The 17,879-nt window shown below is 36.9% G+C and overlaps 1 protein-coding gene across 5 annotated transcripts in view; it reads right to left on the reverse strand.

The window, feature by feature from the left end:
* ENTREP2 (endosomal transmembrane epsin interactor 2) overlaps positions 1 to 17,879 on the reverse strand; it is a 145,832-nt gene that overhangs the window by 81,372 nt on the left and 46,581 nt on the right. For all 5 annotated transcript variants that reach the window (XM_056346848.1, XM_056346851.1, XM_056346846.1 and 2 more), the window contains exon 2: positions 7,354 to 7,410. In XM_056346848.1, the coding sequence (XP_056202823.1) occupies positions 7,354 to 7,410 (57 nt within the window). The remainder of the gene's footprint in view (positions 1 to 7,353; positions 7,411 to 17,879) is intronic.

Below are 17,879 nucleotides of genomic sequence, written 5' to 3' on the forward strand. Positions count from 1 at the left end.
ACTGCGGCCAGGAGCTGAGGAAAGAAAAAAATTAGAAAGATATACAACCAACCTTTGTCGGAATGGCTCAATCAGGATGCAGCTAAGGATGCCTAAAGCGGAATGGTTCAGTTGCTGTTCTGTTCCTATTCTCTCCTATTCCTCTTCAGCTGCTCTTTTCACTAGTTTCCAATCCAAGAACAGCATCCAGTAAATGAAAAATGCCCTCCTTGAAGCGTGTGAACACTTACCAATCCAAATTTGACAGGAAAAAAAAAAAAAAGAAGAAAAAAAAAAGAGAGAGATCCACAGTTTGCATTTCACATAGGGTGCTGGAACATAGCCACACCAATGGCAAGTACTTGTATGTTCACAAAGTCTCCTGCAGACACTGGCAGTTACTGAGACTAGGGTAAGAAAGTGAGGAAAGACTGAATAGGAATGAAAGCATGATAGCTGTTAGCTTATTGAAAAGGACCCAGAACTGTTTTTTAAAATAAGAAAAGAGAGAATTTACTACCAATAAATAAATACATTTTTTAATAAATCATTCAGGTTTAACTACTATGTGAATCTGCTGCTAACAAACAGAAGCAGCTTTGACAGAAACAGAAATACATTTTAAATCTGCTTTCAAATTGATGTAACCCAGAATATAGTTATTAATAAATACATTAACCTCATTTTTTAGATACAGTCTCACAGACATTTGGTATAACCACAGTCACGCTGCAGTAGTACGCAGAGACAGCTGATCTGCTTTGGTTACCAGGGCAGCATAGCCACGTTAGCGCTTTATACAAGTAGCCCTCAGTGAAGGGGAGAAAAGGAAGTGAAGCGACAAAACTATGTCCCAACTATAGGAAAATAGTATTTACAGCTCACGCTTTCTTCACTGAAGTCACTCAAACCTAAGACACAAATCTATTTTAAGTCAGGATTAGTTAGTTATGGTGCTTATGGCACAGTATTTAAAAGTCACGCTGAAAAATTAAAGATTCCATGGTGTGATTTCTTATTGCCATGCTTTTGGTTCACTCCTCTCTGCTCATCTATGTGCTCCTGTTCTCAACAGCATTTGACCAGTCTTCCTTGTGTTGCCAGACTCACATTTAAATTCCTCCTGCCTTGTCCTAGTCCCCTGCTTTTCTCTTCCCCTTGACTTAGCATGCAGCTCCTCTGAAACTGAGTATTTTCCTTCCATGCTCCTAGAAAAGAGGTCAAATAAAAACACTCTGCTCTCAGTTTCAAAGTCGGGGTTCACACTCCAGTCCAAACCAGCTCTGAGCAAAGTTTACAGCTTTGTATTAGAAGAGCGACTTCGTGAACCAGCACTGGATTTGCTTTGCAAGTAGAATCCATTATAGCTTTCTAAGGTTCTTTTTGAAAACAAGCAATACTCAGCATTCAGCCATATCCTAGTTTATCAGAAACTTTGCAGAACTCTGGTATGTAAGATGTAGTTGTTTTTATCCAGTATTTTGTTAACCTTTAAACTAACGCTTCAGCCTCAAAGACAACTGTTTGTCTAATAGCGGGTTCCTAACAAACATCTTGATCAATGAATTCAAAGAATACACATGCTGAAACAATACTGCAGAGTGATCAAGGAATGTGCTAAAATAGTGATATTCTGCATCTCACCCCAACATCACAGAAGCATCTAAGCCAACAATGACATACAAAGTGATGATGCCTTTAGACTCTGCCATTCTCACAAGGTGTGCATGTTTTTTTACTTGTTTCTCTCTTACAGTCTTGACCCATTTATGCTAACATTGTCTCTCCATTAAGAAGACTATTTACTCCAGCTACCAAAATCAAATCTCTGCTTGGGGGTGGGGGAGGAAAGACTTTTCTTTTTTAATTCAAAAACTTCAACCAGATTTCACCTGAAAGGAAGCTGTAAATTCTTTTACCATAGTTTAAAAATACATGTCTCATCACTTAACCTGAGGTCCTAGAGTAGCTTAAGTATCACGGTGAGGAGCATGTCAATACCCCACATCATTGAGAAGACTATGCGAAACTTAGTTCACATGTTCCTTCTATACATTTTATGTATAATCTGTTTCCTGGAGTTTGGTTGTTTCTGCTATACTCAACAATGGTACCTGGTGGTAGGAGATAATGAGGAAAGATTTGGACCAGTTTTACATATCCAAGCATCTTGTGGGGCAAGCATATATGTGGATGTATTTATTTAAAATTATTAGTAATTTCTTCGTTAAAACAGCTATAGATCTTTTACTGAAAAAAGAAACCAATTGAAGTCTGATAATCAAATAGTTCAAGTTTTTCACAGGACTTCTAGAAAGAAAATCTTTTGCAACAAAATACCAAGCTGACCCAAGACAAATATTTTCTAACAATGTCAGTTCAGTACTTGACTGATTCTTACCACAGGTACAGTCTGAGACCTTGCACAGCAGCTCATCTGTGTGCCTGATGTGCAGGGTGAACTGCTGCTATTTAGGATGACTTCTCTGTGAGGGAGAGGGAGAGGGAGAGGGAGAGGGAGAGGGAGAGGGAGAGGGAGAGGGAGAGGGAGAGGGAGAGGGAGAGGGAGAGGGAGAGGGAGAGGGAGAGGGAGAGGGAGAGGGAGAGGGAGAGGCACAACGTAATGGTTCATTTGAAGGGATTGAAACAGAGTGCTTCCTTCCATTTTAAGCCAGAAGAAAGAAAATCAGAAAATATCCTAAAAAAAAAAAAAAAAAGGTACAGACCAGATTTTTGAGTCTTTATACCCAGGCTAATTACTAAAGGTATATGCACAGATCTGCATGTTCACTGATACATGGAACTGTATCTGGAATGAAGATTCCATCGAAAATACTTTTAAATAGCTATTCTGCGTAATCAAGATTGCTTATTAATAAGTAGTATTGTGTTGTGTTCACTGACATTCATGACATAAAAAAACCCAAAACATCACACCACACTTCTGTTCCTTGGAAAAAAATATTAAATCTATCAGTTTATTGTAAAAGCTTTCAGTTAGAAATGTTTTTCTAACTAAAAAAAGTATTTCTCTGGGATCACCCAAATGCCAGATGGCAACAGAGAAGCTTTCTACACAGTTCAGAGGCTGAATTAATCTCCTTAGCACAAATAGATTTGCAGTTACCATAGACTGTAACAGAAAAATAATCTCACTGCACAGTTTAGTTTTGTACAAGGCAATTCAACCTCACAAGCTACACAAGCTCTCCCCCAGTTTTCAGAGACTTCCATAAACCATGAGGAAACAAATTCCTATTTTAACACAGCATTTTAACCTTAAGCAGTGGTACTGATGTAGCCAGCACTTAATTTCCAAATAAGAGACTCCTGAAAGATTTCCCCAAAGCACTACAAATTCTTTTGAGATTTCATAATTAAAAATAGAAAACATTTAATGAGGAGCCATCTGAAATATATGGAAAATACTGTTCACAATTAATGAGTAAAGCAATTTAAAGAGCTCCTTTGACCAAGTGTCTCCTCTGGTAAATGTAAATACAGGTTTGATAACCTGTGTATGTATAGACACAGCATTTTGACAACATAAGGAACTGATGGCTAGGTAGTGACCAATAAAATCAGATGAACTAAAAAAACCTGGTGAATCCTTTAGATAATTAAGCTATGCAGACACTTAAGCATGAAACCTTCTATGTGTAACTGAAGTTCTGCACATTAATATCACAGTAAAATTTCTTTAGTATGCCCACATTTTTAAATCTTTTACTGAACACATAATACAAAACACCAGTCCGGCTAATGTCTTGTAAATACAACTATTCTCAGTTTCAACTTTGGTTCCAGGGTGTTACACCATGCAACCACTCACTCATTCCTATACCAATACCACATAATACATTTCTAATAAGATACAGTCACAAGTTAATAGTTGATTAACTATCTGTGTTTATTAGTTCTTTGACATCCTTTTTTTGCCTGCAGAAAATAATAGACTTGCAAAGAAAAGACACTGCATTGGTGAAAAAAATTTTGCATGAATACAGCAGCAAGCAAACCAGAATCAGTAGTATAAGGGGTTGACTCTGGCCAGCAGCTATGCACCACAGAGCTGCCCACTCACTCCCCCCTTGCAGCAGGACAGGAATTGAATCAGAAGAGCAAATGTGAAAAAACTTGTGAGTTGAGATAAAGATATTTAATAAGCAAAGGAAAGAGGAAGGAAAAAAACCAAAGGAAGTGATGCAGAGTGGGAAAAAGAGAAAGCCTTGACACTGTGCAAGTACTGCTCGGTAACAGCCAAAACACTGGTGTGTTATTATTCCTGTTGCAGCCACAAATCAAAAATATGCAGGAAACTGGCACCTTAAAACATTATCAGTTTCACCAGTTTTCAGAACATTACAGATGGTGTATGGTTTAATTTTATAAGCTTTATTCATGGCTTCAAATGATAAAGTTATCTTTCTTTTTGTTACCACTCTCTGCAATGACAGATTTTGTAACGCACTGCAACAGACACACGTATATTGCAATCTATCTTATAGTTGTTTATAATAGTATAAATTAGGTTAAAAGGTAATCATTAACTGTATGTATCTTGCATACGTATTGTATAAACTGATCACAAGAAATACGAGTCATCAGCATTTTGATGGTACTTTGTGCTATGAGGTTGTAAAGTTATACAGTATTAAATCCTTAATCAGAACAGTCATCCTGCACACATGGGTTCCAACTGCTAATAGGCGTTTACAATTCAACAAGGAAAACCAGACATTGTGTAGCCACTGCAGAACTATTAGCACTGGCTATTGCACAAATAATCACACACAGAGGCAAAAACCATCATCCCTGTCCCCTGTTCCGCCAACGGATTATTACACTACCACCAAGTGTCAATACAGAAAATCCAAAGAAAAACAATCAGTGTCTAACTCACGAGCACTAAGCGTACTCTTGGAAATCAGTAATTTCCTAGAGCAGAATTTAGGAAGGTGAGCCGTTCTGAGAGTACTGATACTACCATTTGCTACTACTTCCCTTTTACATTTATTTCCTTGAATGATACTGACCACAACTGCCTATTTCCATTTGAGTGAATAAATTGATATCTGAAAGCCTTGCTGAAATTACAATATGCAAGGATTCAGGAATTAAGGAAGCCAAGTTTCAATACGCCTGAATAACATTTCTGCTGCATGAATATTGTTTATTCCAATGATGTTAGCAGCAATTACAGTTGCTTTTGAGCAACTATTTTGAGAAGTGTTAGGTTTAGTTAGATTTCACAGTTGTACAACTACTCAATTCAGAGGAATTATTTTTGTTTTAATGGTTTGTCATATGTGAGCAGTAAAGTGTAACACAAATGAAAATGAAATGAGATTTGGGTATCAAACTTGCACTTCCATGATTCTTCCACTATCAGGAAGAACTTTTGCTTCTGAAGTATTTCCAATAGGTAGTACTATTACAATTCTATTTAGTTTTATTCAATCGAAGAGGCAGCATCCCCAGGTACAAGGTAGAGAATTATTATTAACAAAGCCTACAAGGTAGAATAAAAACAGGTATATCAGCTATTTGTCATTACACTGAGCAGATACTGAGTCCAATCTTTACCCAGAGATACACATTCTTACTCTAAACAACACTGAAAATCTGCAAAACCTCCAATACGAACTGCGGTACTGACAGGCTAACGGAGGAAACAGCACTTCGGGCCATGCTCCCTTTTGGTAACACCAGGAAAAAAAGTTTTCTGCTCCTCTTTCTGTTCCTGCCCAGCAAATGCTAACCAGAGAAAACAAATGACGGCTCCCATGCTGTCTGTGTGTTCGCAGAATGTTCTACATTCATTGTTTTTAAAAAAATTAAATGGAAAAGTCTGAGAAATTCCGAGTATTTTTACTTGATCACTGCCTATTCATGACATATGAGTCTTTTGGTATGTTCTAATGTAAAAGCTCTCCCTGCTCACCAATGGTAAGTAAAAATTTGTCTGGTTTTGTATTTCAGTCCAGAAACCTGCCTCTACCTTTCTCATGGGCACTCATTTTCACTAATTTGCTTCGCTTTGACCTCATTTTGGGCACATTTATCTTGCCATCAGGCAGCTTTCTACATCATATAGAGTTCATCTGTTGGTAAAAACAGCAACTAGTAAAGCAATTCAAGCTCCACCTGTCCTTTCTATAATAACAATGAAACCTGAATTACAGAAAGGGAAAGAAAAACAAAAATAGATGAGAAGCTCTAACACTACTGCTTTAGATCATAATACTGAAAGACATACCTGAAGTTCTAATTAGGCTTATTCTTATTAATACAGGTCTTTCCATTTCATACCTTCCATTGTATTCTTTTTTCTTGGGACTTTAGTATTAACTATGTTACAAATGTTACATATATTACTATGTTAAATATGCACACTTTTCCAAAGGCAATATTTGCCTGCTAATACAGCCTTATTGACACAGTTATCTCACCTTTTTAATTAAAAAGACTGATTTGAATCCAATATTGCTTTGTGTTAACAGGTTAATTCAAACTCTATTAGCATGCATATACAAAGCATAAATTACTTTTCATTATTACATGAATCTCACAACAGAATACATAATGTAGCTGAAAATTATTTTGCAAAGAGGAACAGCTACTGATTTGGAATATGCTTTTATACCATCCAGATAATTGGTTAAAAAGATTTCTCTCTGGTGTAATTTTAGGCAAGTTAAGTTAAATGCAAAGATAAATGCAGACCAACAGTCTGTTTGTCTAGAACAACAGTGACAGACTAAGCCCTTTTCTAAGTTCAGTATAGCTATTTAAAATATATTAATAAACAAATTATTGAGATTTACAACATATTTCATGGATATCTGTTAATCCAAGCCATACTGCAGTATTGAGTGTATCCTACTAGGCAACAATGCTCACTCTTCTCCACCATTTTTAAATTTCACACACTCAACTACAATATGATTGTTGCTTTTCTTTAAGCATACACATTTATCAAAATGTTTACGATTCATTAGTTCTTGCATTTAAATTACTAAACCATGCGCTATCACTTTTAAAAAGAGACAGAACAGTAACAATGCCAGGAAAGGGCCAGTATTTATCTGCATCCTTCTACACATAATGAATATTATGGCTCTCCAAGGCTCAAGTATAAATAGAATAAAAATATTCGTCACACATATTAGTTTATGTAATACAACCTCAAAGTCCCAAAACTTTTGTACTGTTTATAACTATTAGGGTACATAACAACACTGGAAAATCATCCCCAGAGACTATTGGGCTACTACATAAAGACAAAACCACTGCGAATTGCTGCCACAGAGTCCCTTAGTCACTTTATATCTAAAGTCTGTATAAGAAGATTAAAGCCACACTGCCACTCACCACAAGTGAAAGGGGCCTCTTCCATGAAACAACACCAATCAATCCTGACAACAGTACCTGTAATAAAGAGAGAAAAGTCACCACAGACACATGAAATTTATACCAGTTTCATACAAAAAATACAGTAAGTATTAAGATGAAGCTTAATACACAGTCATGATGTGTATTTCCAGAGTGCTGGAAACCAGCTGCTAGGAAGATAATGTCTTCATTTTATTCTCAATAAAAAACCCACCAAAACAGAAGTACTACTAGTTTGTTTTTAAAAGAATTTTCAATCCAGCTGCCAGATCTAATTAGTTCCAATCGGATCACAATAGGTCTTCAAAAATCTTCTCTCCTAGTCCCAAATGTTATCAGCACTAAAGAAGAATAAATGCTTAGGGTAAATTTTCTTCTGCTGTCTTCACATCATCAAAAAGTAGCTTACAAATACGGCAATAAAGGGAAGGCAATCACAAAGTAAGCCAGAGTATCCAGTTAAATTAACAAGCCTGGGGTTTTTTGTTTTGTTCCACCCACCTAAACCACCACACTACTTGATCTTATCTTTGAAAAAGCCCACATACATTCATTTAAACCTGGTATTTAGCATACAGATATGTTACCCCCTCCACTACAAGCCAAAAGGAAGCAGGATTCAGACCTTGATACACCTAAGGTGATCTCAGGTACTTCAAAATAACATGCAAGTTACAGCTGAGACACCATCACCTTTACATACGGTTAAAAACAGAGAAACTGAAGCAATTGGGTGAGGGACATTGACCCTGGGGTGGAAAAAATATGTGGGGAGGAACCTTTCCATTAGAACATTTAATTAAAACAAATTAGCAAATCAGAATGCAAATAAAATGCAGAGAAAAGTATGCATGATGTATTTATTTCATGAGTCTGCAGCGTTATTTCTCCACCTTAGCTTGTGTGAAGAATTTGTCTAACAGTAACTCCTATATACTGAACTAGCCTGATACAATCATTATGAAATCCTCCTGTGCCTGCTTAGACAAAGCTCTAATATTATTATTGCTCTCTACAGACCTTTGGTATTGAAAAGGGAGGAAGCCCAGAAGCTAATGAATACCATTTTCCATGAAATTATATTCAAGGTTGGTTTAAATTCAAATACCAGAAAGTCACCATTCCCACTATATCATGCTTTACTAGCAATCTTTTAGCTATAATAATTATAATAGAGCATAATAATTGCAAATACATCTATATCTAGCCACTACAAAGCAATGTACACTGTACTGGGAATCAGGTTGGAAAGAGCCTGTCTACTGATGCTTAGTGTGAATGTGGAAGAGCAAGCTGTTGGTCCTATGGAAAAGGTGGATTGTGGAGTGTCCAGTTTAAGCTTTCACTATGTCTAGTCTGTGGGCATTCATACTGTGAGCATGTTTCAAACATATTTCACAACTTGATACTATCCACAGCCACTGCAGTTAGTGAAAATATCATTCAGGAAAACAGCATGCTGGAAAATGTACCTTTTCATATTTTCTTTAGCAGCTATGCCATTTAAAAAAAAAAAAAAAAAAAAACACAACCAAAAACTCAGGCGGGGTTTCATAGTAAAACCTCAACATTAATTTTTAAAACCAAGTACAAATGCAACAGCTGAGAAGGCATAAAAGCACAGAAAAAGTGAACCAAAATCAGGATATGGATACCAAAAACTGTGCAGATAATCCCTACATGAAAATTGTGCACAGTTTGTATTCTGCAGCATTTCCTACAGCATAAAAGCCACACACCAGCTACATACTTCTGAATATTGGCCAAGCCAGGCAAAAGCTGAGAAATACATTTTTGCAGTTAATTAAATTTGCTCACACAGCTATGTTAGCTTATTATTGCTGTATGATAACTGTCTCTGGGCTGATAGTCCTGTAACGTGAAACTGCACCCAAGAAGGTAAAATGACAGGGTTAGCTAGCTTATCTGCAGGCTAGACAGCAACATGCTCTCAATTATATAAACGGGATGACTCAAATTGTGATATTATTAAAGAAAATCCTTTAGGAAAAGTAAGAAATTGCCTTACAAAACAGAGTATGTATTGATAAAAAAAATACTCATATGTAAGCCAGTGTTTCTCAGTCACCAGGTCATAGATATCTAGTGTGCTGCCTATGAACAGCAAATCCTTACTTTCATTTACTGTGCTATCTCTCCTTCACATGTTAACTCCCCAAATCCTGCCTAACATATTTGTGGCATTGTGCATCGCTGAAGATGCAAGAAGGGTGCTGATCCTTTTTGTTCATCTGAACTACAACTTTGACCTTTACAGAGGCCTTGCAAGATGGAAGAGGTACATGTGGTTTTGTTTGGAAAAGGAGGGCTTGGTGGCCCTCGCCATACTGGCTCACCATGCAAAATGTCAAGCACCGTCACGCCAGCTGATAAACTCTGTGTGCCCTGATCTTAGGCACTACAACTCTGCATTCTATGTCTTTAACGTAAGAGTTCACCTCAACAATGCTGTAATATAATTTTCCAAACCCCGTTAATGCCCAATATCACTGTGGTTACTCAAAAGCTTATGTTACTTTGAGATGTAGCTATTTCCAGTGCCAAGCACTTCCAATACTTTAGACCACAGTACACACAACTACTTAATCAGAAAAATAGCACACAGGGAACATCACATACCAACACTTGTTGGAATACACCAAATGACCCTATCAGAATAGAAATCTAAAGATGACTTCTCTTGGTCTTGCAGAAGGCCAGGAATTTAATTTAAAAAAAAAAACAAAACCAAAACAAATAAAAAAAAGCCCCACACATTCTTAACATTTTGTTTTCTATTCAGTTTTTACTTCTTATAAATACAAGGCCAATACTGAATATAAAGTAAATAGAACCATACTTGGTTTATATACAAAAGTAGGAATTATTTGAAAAGTAGCGTGTAATTTATAGGCCCAAAAGACCTTACAGTAATTCCTCCGAATATTCAGTGCTTACTTACTTCAGGGGAAGCAGTGTGTGAAAACCATACCTGGTTTCACAAGGTTAAGGGCCAAAAAACAGGCATAAGTGAGTTATTTTTACTCCCACAATTAGAACACAGTCATTTCCTAAATACTCTATAGCTCATTGCCATCTCTAGGCCTTATAATGTTTTTCAAAAGTCAATGTCATATGTATTACTGTGTACAGGCTTTTTCTTTCTTAAACGTAAACTGGAGTTTGATGAGTTTAACAACTTGCTTACTTAACTTTGGCAACATGCTTTGACATCAGAGCCTGCATAGCACACTGATCTAGTATCATGGACCTAACTTCTATCTGCTGAATTGCAGTGAACCCCCCACCACATAATAATCAAAATAAATCAAAGCTACTAAAAACATGTTCAAAAACGTAATTTGTCACCTTGCCTAAGCAGAATTCCTACAGATGTGTGTAGCTGCTGACTATAACAACAGTGCTGACTCACGGAGCAAAAACAAACAATACATTGGTGTTGACTTCTGCAGCATTAGAAATGCAGTAACATTAGGTATGAACACTTTCCAACATGCATATGAAAACTCCATTATCATTAATGCAATCTGTGCTCACGCATGAAAAATAAACATTTACTTTAATAGACATATACTGAGGCAGGCCAAAAACAGAAGGTAAAATTACTTTCCAGTAGAGAGATGACACACAAAGAATTTCTTTAAAAAGCCCTCAATGGTGTCTTTTCCAGCATTTTCAACCCTCCATATTCAGGTAAGTCTCTAGAAATCTGGATGACTGAATAGACTATGCAGTCTCTCAATATATCTTAAACTATCTGCTTTTCATGTCTTCATCTCCAAAATGGTTATTGTACATATGTTGTGGTTTAACCCCAGCTGGCAACTAAACGTCACACAGCCGCTCACTCCCTGCCCCCACAACAGGATGGGGCAGAGAATAAGAAGAGTAAAAGTGAGAAAACTCGTGGGTTGAGACAAAGACAGCGTAAAAAGTAACGTATTAGCCACGTGCACAAGCAAAGCAAAGCAAGGCATTCATTCACCTCTTCCCATCAACATGGTGGTCAGCCATGGCCAGGAAAGCCGGGCTCCTTGGGAAGACAAACACCATCACTCCCAATGTCCCCCCCTTCCTCTTCCTTCCCCCAGCTTTATATGCCGAGCGTGACGCCACATGGTGTGGAATATCCCGTGGGTCAGCTGGGGACAGCTGTCCCAGTGGTGTCCCCTCCTGACTGCTTGTGCCTCCCAACCTGCTCGCTGCGGGGTGGGGTGAGAGGCAGAAAGGCCTTGGCTCTGTGTGAGCTCTGCTCAGCAGGAACTGAAACATCCCCGTTACCCACACTGTTGTCAGCACAGGGCCAAAACACAGCCCCATAGCAGCTACTGTGAAGAAAATTAACTCTAACCCAGCCGAAACCAGCACAACACAATATATTTCTCGAATGCTTCCTTTAAACTTCTTTCCTGAATGACATAAAATGTGTATTTACATAAGCACTAATTTAATTAAAACTCCATTTAATATAGTGAAATACTATCAAGGTAAAGACATACATAGATATGTAAAATTACTTACGTTTAAGTATTAATTTGTTCAACAAAACAAATTAACTCTTTTTTTCTCAGTACAACTTGGGATCTTGCAATGCTTTTCTAGTCTAATATAGGGCATATTAGTTACAAGGAACTCCAAGTTTTATTGTCTACTCTTATACCTACTTTCTTGTTCAGGCTGATACACCATATGTCAAGTCATCTGCTCCTTTTCTGCAAATTTATGGGCTCCTCACCTTTTCAGCTTGCAAACGTGAGAAATTCTCCAGTCAATGGATTAAAGTTACCATTAAAATAATCATACGAGTTGTTCACATTAATTGCAGAAACTCCTTCTTAGCCTTCTTCTGAGATACTAAATAATGGAAAGAGTGTCTATCCTTAGTTCCTACATTATCTAAATAAACAGAATCCACAGCATAGCACATCCTATGCTTTTTTGAAAACATTAAGACAAAACTGTGTGTGGTATTGCATTGGGCATAAATAAAAAGATTGGGACAATTACTTACGTTTCTAACAATAGAAATATCCATACACAATTTTTGTAGGCTTATTTAATTAATTCCTTAAAATGAAAGGACAGAAAACTGTTGAGAAGCATGATATGAAAAAAATAACATGATCATATCGAAGAACTTTGGCAACAGTAAATGAAAAACAGAAGAGAAATTTCCACTATACATTGCATGACTATGATTACCAATAGACTTATAATCATAAGTATCAGCAAAATTTATATGGCCATACGAGCTAAATTTACGTGTTTACAAATTTGTATGCAACATGCTTTCAAAAACATATGTTGTGAATTTACCTGGATAACCTAGAACCCAAACAGCCTATCTGCACATGTACTCCAGGACCTACCAACGCCATCACTGTCCCCATGGGGATTTCCTTTGCCTACCCTTTCCCTTCCCTCCCTGCCCCCCCACCCCACACCCCCCCCTCAAGCCTGCAACTCTCTTGTTCAGTTTACACATATTGCCTCTTGTGCTCCTGGTATTCAGAAGAACATTAAAGGGGGGGGGGGGGGGGGGGGGGGGGGCGGATAATTAAAAATCTTCAACTTTCATCTCAATCTAGATTAAAAAATAGGCTGCAAAAATATTACTTGTCACACATTCTTAAGAAAGGTTTTTTTGCTGTTCTTTAACAGCAGATTTGTCAAGCTGATACGGAGAATAGTAAGACAAAAGGTAACAAAACAGGTGTCAAAGAAAGGAACACTTTTACAAATGAGGAAAAATGTGTACAGCTGTCAGTCATCTTTAACTATTCTTAATAACAGGAGCTGAGATGCACTGAAGGAACCATATATCACTCCTCTTCCCAATTTCAGGACTTGTAGGTTTCTGGAACACAGGTTTTATTGTGTCCTTTTCTCTCAAGACATTAAGGAGATCCGCTGTCAGTACTGTAATTCTTCAAGCAAGTCCAAGGGTATGTTTACATATTGGTATTGTATTTCATCTGCTGTACTCACAGTGGAATAAACAGAAAACAGTTCATGTTGCTGTGATTTTCTGTATCATTATTTTCTAACATTTTTCTGATGCATGCTAGAACTTTACTATTTTCTGTTTATTGGCTCTGTTACACGAGTACCCTTGCTTAGGAGGTCTTAATGTTAAAATAAAGTTTTGACAAGGATGTTGTATGCAAAATAAAGATCTAGACTTCAGACTCTCATTTTGTTGTCATTCTCCAGACACTTCCGACTGGAACATACCTTTTTAGAGAATATGCATATGAGGAAAGTCTGAAGCAACTTGGTTTTATAGGAGGGAAGACTGATACGGAACATAACAGCAGTTTTGAAAATAAGTAAGATTGTTACAAAAAAGACATTGATGATTTGTTCTTCAAGTACACTAAGGGTGAAATGAGGAAGAACTGATTTACATTTGCACCAGCAAGGTTCAGGTTGGACATTAAGAAAAACTTTCTAATGCTCAAGACATTTTGACATTGGTAGAAGGGGTAGGTTATAGTATTCCCATCACCAGAATTTAACACCGCACTAGACAAACACCCATCGAGGTGGGCCAGGCAGAACCAGGCATAGCGCAAACAGGCAGACGCCCAAGGCAGCTGAAAGGAGAGGGCAGAGCAGTGAGCAGGCTGCCTAATTTACTATACCAAAGGAGGGAAATACCAGCGCTTCCAGCACCAGTATCATCTACTGCTTCTGGCAGCAAAGCACTAGAGCAACTGTTTCTCTCCAGAAGAGTAATGTCACAAATATCACATACTTTGAGATTACAAAAGTGTGACACATTAGTACCAGATTAGGAAATCTCCTTATAATAATACCCCCTATAGCATCTGCAACCCATTAGTACAAAATGATGGTAAGTCAAATACAAGCTATAGGAAAAAGAACTGTAACAGCATTTGCTAAAAGGGGGCTAGAAAAATATATCAGCAATATTAATCTCCATTCCAATTCTCGGAAAAATAGTGACGATTCAAATCTCTTGGAGTGAAGGTGGTGGAAATGTATTAACAAGTATCAGGAAAAAAAAAAGAAAAGTATATATTCCTATATGCATACACACACCATGCACACACATGAAAACTGCATGGACAAATACAGAACAATGTCATGATTTTTGGAATGGTCTTTCAAAAAAACTCATTTTAAATGGTGGATGCTGATAAAAATCATACCGTTCCACCACATTCAAAATACTGCAAAAAATTAGTCATAGGCTAAAGAATTTTTAGAACAGTTAATATAGCTATTTATTTGCAAATATGCAAACTGACTCTTCAACGTGCAGCTATCACTAGAATTGATGGACCATTCTCTTATTTAAAGACTACATCACTACAAACACGAAGACCACAAGCACCACCAGACTGCCTAACCACAAGCAGATCTGTACACTGCAAGATAAATAGAAGCAAGTCAACAGTAACCAAAAACAAAACAACTTAAGCACAGTTTTGAGCTATTTTCTAAAAAGACTCAGTATGTTCCAGACTCACAAACACTGCATCATAGCTTAGTCTCTCTCATTTACCCACTGTGAACCTAAAACTAATCTAATTCTAATTGCCATGGAAACAGGAGCAGAGAAACAAAATCCCTTGGTAGCCCACAAGAACAGGACAGTAAAATTACCTATACATTGACACAGCTACCAGAATATATTAACAGTACACAATTTTCATCTCATTTTAAGCCCTAGGGTGAGCTTTTTTTATTTTTGTCTTTGTTTTCCTGTGAAATATGCTCCATAACCATCGGAAATCTGCTTGTTTCACATCTGTAGTTTATTTAATGAAGCAAGCAACAATTATTATAAAATTATAGTACACACACTAAGTATTTTTGTAAAAAAAGGATTACCCCAAAAGGGGATCTTTTCCTTTGAAATGCAGAGAAAAACAAGGGCTGATGGCGCACTTATACATCAGAATAATATATTTTCCAATTGCGAACAAAAATCATACATTCTGTATTTGTTACTCTTCCAAGTGGTTCAAATCTGTTATACTCTACTCCACTACGATATGTAAACTCTAATAAAAGCAATGGACAGTGATTTAGGTAAGATGTTAAGTACAGAGTTGATATGTCAAGAACTCACAATACAGTCTTAATTTTATTCAGTTTTTATTAGGCACATTCACAAAACACTATTGCATTATTTTACACATCCCATAACATAATCCATGAGTATAAGGCACACAGCAATTAGCATGAGTATTTATATAGAAAGCAAACTAAGCAGTTTGCAACCAATCCTCCATGGTGTCAAATTTATTAGATCATTTATAAATAAACTTGACATAAATAGATGGCTGAAGACCTAGCCCAATACATGCTGTTTCATAGATAAAGAGCTTTAACTCAGAATAAGATCTATTGAGATATTGTAAGAGATCACATAAGAAGCTTCTGTGGTAATTTCTGTTTTGGACAATTCTCTAAAATGAGGCTCCTTGAGCAACATTTGCTCAAGTTGCTCTTGAGTAACTTCCTTCCTCTAGAATGGCCTATGAATTAATCAAAAGAATTCTACTACTTTTGAGCAACACTACCAGCAACACTATTTCATATCCACTAGATGAATGTTTCATGATGTTCAAATTTATAGCTAAACCAACTAAATCTGTTAAAAATAATTGACTGAAGAAATTTGCTGCCCATACATACTATGCAACATCTCTACAGTAGCTCAGGTCAACTCTGGATAGCTTATCGATCCTTTGAAGCAGGACGATTTTACTGAGGCAGCAGTCAAAAGGTTAATTAAAATGCAGTGAACCAAAGAAATCGGTGAAATTAGCAGCAGTTTGTCCAACATGATAGATCCATATACTGGTATGGTGCACTGAAGTGGTAATGTTTTCTCATCTGAGTATTTATTTTCTTGCTCTTTATGAGCAGTCCATATGATAAGATAACAAAGACAATTTCTATGAGGGAAAAAAATCTCCAAACCTGAAAGTACACTGATTTTTCTTTCAAAAAATACTGGTACATTTTAAAGTCTTTGTAATTCCATTACAGTTAAATTTCTTCAAGGGCTGAGATTGTGAAAACTTTATCCTAATTCCAGTGATGAAAGAATCCATGATTTTTCCATTATAAAAGCAAAGATATTACCCAGCTATGAGGACTTCACTTCCAAAATGTTCATTTTATGTTTCAGTTGCCAAAAAACAAAAAACAAATTATGGTATCAATCACGTGGCTGTGACAAAGAGAAATATTCTGATAAATTTCTTTAGACACTTCCTAACCTGTTTTCACACCAATCTTGACTTTGTATCATTGATTCCATACAGAATATTATTCTAGAAATATTGTTTTCCAGTAGCATTAGGAAATCACTAATCAGATTTTTGCTGCTGGGCTCTTCCAATAATTATAAGAATGAAGGCTGAGATTGCTTTAGATAAGTGAAATGAGGCAATGGCTCTTTCAATTACTGACACAATTTCTCAAGGGATGAAAGCTGAGGTGCATCGTAAAGTGATCTAAACATCAAGAATAACTTTATTTTCTTTGCCTCAGACTCCAAAGAGCTTCCAAATGCAGATAAAATGCCGTGCTTCTGCGTATCACTGGTACAGAGCAAGCTCCAGTCCTCCAGTTCCGTAGATCGTTCAGAGCTATATTCCCAACTGCAGTGCCACAAGGGCACATGGAGAAAGGTTAATCAAAAAGTAATAAACCTCATACTCTAATGAGCATGATTAGTGATTTGCCCCAGGGCCACACTACCAGATAAGAAGTTAAGGATGCACAGACTGAGGCTAGAGATAGAAAGGGACAGAGCACATATTAAATGGTCATAACAGATACACAGTACCTCCATCCCAGTCCTGGTGAAAGCCATCTACACTACTGCACTTACCGCCTTTCCTAAGACACCCTTCCCAGGCATCTATAACCATGACAGACTGTTAGACACGGTGTCCAAAACAGTACTTAAGAGAGAGAAAGGACAAATGAGTTTGTATAAGCACAGGTTTAATATCAGGATGGAGAGATGCCTTCCAAACAACCTGACAATCCAAGGGCCCTAAAGCTGAAGTTCATGTCTCTGACATCATGTATTTACCTGGTGGTTTTTAAAGTCATTTTTCTCAAAGGGTCCCACTATTCTAGAAAGTATATTCAAGGCTGTTTATTACTCAGCAGAATTAATATATCTGAAGCCTACAGTGCTTCTCTTTTCTGGACTTAAAATTTCTGTTCTTAGAAAAACTATTAGTGTAACTAATACTTAATGAAATTACATATTAAGAATAAGAAATCTTCTCAAACATCTCAACTAACATGCACCTCAAAGGTTAAGCTGTTAAATAAAACACGGTAAGGCAAGAAATGCTTTAAACAGCAGGTAGCAAGGACACTGTAAGACTCATTCCAAAGACTTTGCTTTAAAATTATCAAGTTTATCTGAAACTTACAGCTTCTTCCCTGACAAATAACAGGAAAATCAATTGCAACTTCATAGG

This window comes from Falco biarmicus, chromosome 7, assembly GCF_023638135.1.
Source record: "Falco biarmicus isolate bFalBia1 chromosome 7, bFalBia1.pri, whole genome shotgun sequence".
NCBI classification, from domain to species: Eukaryota; Metazoa; Chordata; class Aves; order Falconiformes; family Falconidae; genus Falco; species Falco biarmicus.